This window comes from Ochlerotatus camptorhynchus, unplaced genomic scaffold (assembly GCF_037179485.1).
Source record: "Ochlerotatus camptorhynchus isolate MF236.1 unplaced genomic scaffold, CSIRO-AGI_Acam_v1.1 ptg000696l, whole genome shotgun sequence".
Lineage (NCBI taxonomy): Eukaryota > Metazoa > Arthropoda > Insecta > Diptera > Culicidae > Ochlerotatus > Ochlerotatus camptorhynchus.
Window position 1 is genome coordinate 465,980 of NW_027041172.1, and position 5,639 is coordinate 471,618.

The 5,639-nt window shown below is 38.7% G+C and overlaps 1 protein-coding gene across 1 annotated transcript; it reads left to right on the forward strand.

Annotated features, from left to right (window-relative positions):
• Positions 1–1,218: 1,218 nt before the first annotated feature.
• On the forward strand, positions 1,219–5,251 carry Ms (Myosuppressin). The gene is given in 4 exon segments (XM_065238074.1): positions 1,219–1,511; positions 3,589–3,607; positions 3,609–3,804; positions 5,055–5,251. Coding segments are annotated over 4 exon segments (606 nt in total). The 3' UTR covers positions 5,153–5,251.
• Positions 5,252–5,639: the final 388 nt, after the last annotated feature.

Consider the following 5,639-nt stretch of genomic DNA (forward strand, 5'->3'; position numbering starts at 1 on the left):
TGGCCACATTGATCTAAAAAGAAACAGTTATGCTCGATTAGCTCCCGCAAATGACAGTTCGAATTGGCTCCCATCATTGTCTCCGTCAGACTATGAATATAGTGACTATAGCTAAAAAATCCGCAAAAAAAGGTACACCAGAAAACTGTCGATGACTGTTGCTAGAGTTCATTAGGCTGGCGCCGTTGCTAGAGTTCATTAGGCTGGTGTAGTCGTAAGCGACCTAATGGGTCTGGGTTCAATCCCAGCCGAGGTCGGTGGGATTTTTCTGAGGCATCAAAATCTCTGATCACGTCTTCCTTCGCAAGGGAAGTAAACCCGTTGGTCCCGGCCCATGTGTTTGAATGGGTGCGATATCCTGCACATTCGATTGCCGTCAATGGAGGGCAATCGATGTCCGTCGGTGATTGGCACTAGATTGCGAAACGGGTTAAATAAAGGAAAGAAGAAGAAGAAGAAGTAGAGTTCATGGAAAAACGTGTCCACTGATGTGTGTGGGAATGTTTCATGTAACTAGATTTGACTTCCTTCGTATGGAATTTGGTTGTTAATCTGCTTTCCTATGCGATCTGCTGTACAGGTAACTGGTCATATTCTCACACAAGTTCATAGGTTTTTATCGTTTATGTTGTAAGACATTCAGAACTTTCACGTTTCTTGAGCAAGAACAGCATTATACCACAGAAGTGATAGGGCCCTAGAGGTAACTCTAAGACCAGAAGATCCCCAAGAAACGTGCTCAACTTTTTGGCTCAGCTCAGCTATCCCAATCGGTCCCAAGCTAATCGATGTACCCCTCGAAACATAGGAAAATCCACGAACCCCTCATTTTATCTGTCAAAATCTGTCAAAGAGAGCCAATTTAAAATCGTTAGTTTCCACCGGTTGATAGCGCTCGTTGTGAAAATGTTGTGCCGATACGTTATGTCCACCATAGAAGCATACGCAGAGACCAAAATACAATATGGCTAAACTAGAATGACGGGACGAGGGAAATTTGTAAAAAGAACGGCCATTGTCCAAAACCAGCATCTTTTAATATCAGGCATCCGTGTGCTAAGACGCATTTCCCCTCTCACTAGCAGAAGCTAGTGTGTGCGTAAAGGATAATTATTGTTCAGGTAATTAATTACCCCACCCTAAAACCGTAATTTAATAACGTATTAGTTGTGTTGGACCTTAAAAAGGTCATCCGTCAACACACGACCGTCTCGCGAAATGGTGGAAACAGTTTCCGATCCTAATTGTCAAGGACCAAACACATTATCTGGCCAAACAAAGGCTATAATCGCAAAGGAGTTTTCCCTTCTCGACTTGACCAAGGTAGCCTTGCCACGGATCGTGCCAACGAAGGACGACGCCTTTTATTTCACCGTCCATGTATGTCCGCTGGCCCGTCATCCGCTCGCTTCGCCAATCCGGCGAGAGTTCCGACCACACAGTAGGACAGGAGTCGCTTTGTCAACCATCCTGATTCACCGTCAACGGCAGCAGCGGTATGTACCGCTACAGTAAGCATCGAGATTAGGCTACTCGACCATATTACACGAAATTATGAACACAACAACACGCACTTAATACAGAAAGTGACGAATAAACGCATTTAAAGATAAATTAAAGTTCTCCGTTTTTGTATCACGAAACCCTGTGATTACCCAGTAGCTAGCCGACCCTAGCTGTACCGGAGCTTGCTCTTGTCGCCTGAGTCGACCGGGTGCTCTATGTTTGATCTCCGAGTAGATAGTTGGTGAGTGCTGAGTTCTTACATCCAGTAATAAATATTGTGTAAAGTTGTGGGAATGATCTTTTGTTCGGATGGGTGACCTACTATGATGGAAGATCTTATGCCAGGTGTCATCTTGTTTTAACTTATATATGTATGCATATGCCCAATGAGCATTTCACATTTTATCGAAGTTTTAAAGCATGAATAAAGTACGACAAGACAGTGATACAACCAAATTTGTTACTTGGGAGAGATCGCCAATTCCCAAAACGTATGTAATAGAAGCCTCAAGGGTACCCAATAACTATGCTCTGACGGCGTTGGCTACTTGTCTGCACCGACTGATAGTCACGATCTCGCATGCACAACAGCTACCGGAGTAATGGCATGATAGAGTAATATACCCAATATACAAAAAGAGTGACAAGTTAGAATGTGAGAACAACCGAGCGATCACTATTCTCAACTCAAACTACAAAGTGCTTTCCCATGTCATCTTTCGCCATCTATCGTGGGAAGTTATCCAGCCAGTTTTGTGGATGGGCGATCGACAACAGGCCGCTTACGATACAATTGCCCTTCAAGAGCTATGGAAGATTATGGACGAGATCGGTTTTCCCAGGAAACTGATCATACTGATCATGACTACGATGGATGGTGAGTGCTGTGTGAAGATATCGGATGCTTCATCGGACTCGTTGGAAACTCACAAAGGACTTCGACAAGGGAATGGCATTTCAACATTGCGCTAGAGGGTGTTAAGAAATAAGCGCGGTTTCATGCGGAGCATGACCTTCAATAAATCCAGCCAATTCATCTGCTTCGCTGATGGCGAGGACATTTTGGGTAGAATTTTCCTCTTTTAGGTCGTTTAATGATTTTAATTTTAAGAAATGTGATGTCAATTCTGGAATATTGAAGCATTTTATAGTCTCCTTTTACAATCACGCACGAAGAAAGATTAGAATCAGTACAATTTATACTATACGTCCTTCGTAAATTAGGTTGGACTTCATCCTCTCCCACAATATGAAGCACGCTGCAAGCTTTTTTTCCTTAATTTGTTTTCCGTCGATCTTGTTTTCCGTGCTGAGCACCAATGCTACCGACGCCAGCGAGGCAGCTCCCACACCTGGACCCTACCTATCGACCCATCAACTTATGAACCGGGGACCAACGGCTTTTCTTCCCTTCCGAAGGAAGACGTGATTAAAGATGTTATGCCTCAGAACATCCCGGTGGCGCCGACTGGGATTGAACACAGGCCTGCTGGAGTGAGAGGTAATCACACTTACCACTACACCACCGGTGCCGCTTACGCTGCATACAAACATTAAAAGAGCGCCGTGAATATGCAATGGTAAACGATATCGTTTCGCAGCGCATTGACTCAGCAGAACTTTTATCAAATTTAAATTTCCATGCGCATACTCGGCAACTCAGAAATCGAGATTTATTTGCCATAAACCATCATCGCACAACTTATTCAAAATATGGGCCATTAAATCGCATGATGGCTTCTAACAATCAATACTTTGAAACCAATCACTTTACAATGTCTCGGCATGAACTTAGACAATATTTTAACTCCATACGGAATTATAACACACAAGATGAAAAATAGGGAAGCAGACACTGCTTAATTTTTATTTAAGACAAAATTGTACTTTTTGTTTTTTCTTTCAAAGAATTTATTTTATATTTAAGAACAAAAAACCGTTTATGTGTTTGTACTAGTCTACGTTGGTTGACGAAATAAATAAAATGTGATAAAAATGTAAAACCCATCAAGAAAATAAGATAAAAAGTCATTCGAATGGGAAAATTTTCAATTCTTTTTCCATTTCCTCTTTTACTTATAGGTTGCGAACGGAATCGATGATGCATACTATTCTGTGCTGTTTTAATCCTCAACATCACATTAACTACATGCCAAGCAACTACTGCTGTTCCTCCAATATGTGAAAATGAATTAATAGACGAGATGCCCCAACGGATAAGGAAAGTCTGCACTGCCCTGGAAAATTCTAACCAATTTGCTGAAGCACTCAATGCATACATTAGGAAAGAAGCAGCAGGTATGTACAATTGAAAAACTAGCACCGTATCCGGGGAAAAATTGATCACCGGGGTGAAATTGTTCATTATGGGTTGCGTTTTTAGTTCTCACGTAGACATATTTTGGTGATAGATATCAAGAAAAACTTTAATAGCATTTCATCAAGAGACTCCAATAATTGCTTCGACGAGTTTTCTCCTAACACTAAAGTATATTTTACTGCATACAATCCAATTTTATTTAACTGATGTTCAGAAGTATTCAATACCATTGAATTTTCAAATCAATCGTTAAATGCATGCACGATGATCCAGATTGAAAAGTTACGTCTTTTTGTGCTCATAGAGTTGCAATGGTTTTTGTCATTAACTATAAAATGGTATTTTAACATTAAAATAAAGTTTTAATGAATTTGAATCATTTAATAAAATGATTTAAAACTATTAATATTGAGAAATCAATGGTTTTGTGAAATTTACAGTTATTTTAAAGAAATTGCTTATGTGCAACTGTGCATTTTCAGTTTTTTTTTTAAATTTTCCAAACCCAAATTTATTATAAAAAAATACTTGAATTGTACTCATAAGTCATTTGAGGGTTTAATAAAATTCACCCCATATCGATATTTTTAAATTTTATGTTTCAAAATTGTCCTAAAAAAACACTCAATATGAGAAGTAATCATGCAGAACGATAGAGACATCACAGCTACTGATTTAAATATGTTATAGGTAATTTCGTTGAATACAGATTTTTTTAATACCTACATTTATTTTGCCCCCAGATTACGGTACTGCTTACACACAATGTATAGCATATATCATATTATGGGATCAAGTTCAAGTTTCACGTCGTACTCTGAGCACTGACTTGTTCCGTAAATGTCTCGTAAAATACTATCTATCCAGGATAGCCTGCATTTTCCCCGGATAGGACGAACTTTCCTGTGTGATGCTGTTGGTTTGCTTGAGCAAGTTGTCCTTCTTGAGGGATTTGCCTAAAACTAGCATTTCATGACCAACGCATTTCAGACTCGACCCTTTCCAAATTCCATGAAACTTTGCATAATTTGCAAGACACCAAACGCCTAAGGCTTAAATCAAAAGTACGAAGACTACTTTCCAGGTAAATTTCCATCCTGGACCACCGTGCAGTGCTGAATTGCTTTTGGCATTTTTGTGAAATCAATCACCGAGACAATATTGAGTTCATATTCCAATTATTGAACACAACATCTCTCTTTATTAAATTTTTTTTTCATTTTTACAGCACTCCTGTATCAGGGCGAGGATTTATTGGCACCAAGCAGCAATGGCAAACGTACTGACGTGGACCACGTGTTTTTACGTTTTGGACGGAGACGCTAATTTCCACTCACATTTTATCATTACGATTGGTTGATTAATTGTGTTACGGTTCAATGCAGTCTGATTACATTCGATCAAAAAGGTTGATGTTGTTGAGGAATATAGGAATATAGGAATATATATATATATATATATATATATATATATATATATATATATATTTATATATATATATATATATGTATTTTTTTTTTCAATGAAATTTGTTTGGATTGATGACACGATTTCAGCGCTTTGTGATGTATATTTTTGAGAAATAAATTCATGGAAGGTAACAACAGGCCCCTAATGTGATTTCGTTTTAGGATATAAAATTACTGTAAATATGTAATTCCATTCCCAAGAGATGCTATGAAAGCCAAATTTGAATAAATGATCACATTTACAAACGAATAACTGATAATTGTTTCCTAATATTTCACCATCTTACGTAAAGTTTTAATGAGCTTTTAAAGCACTCTACAAGTCTAAATCATGATCTACAGAA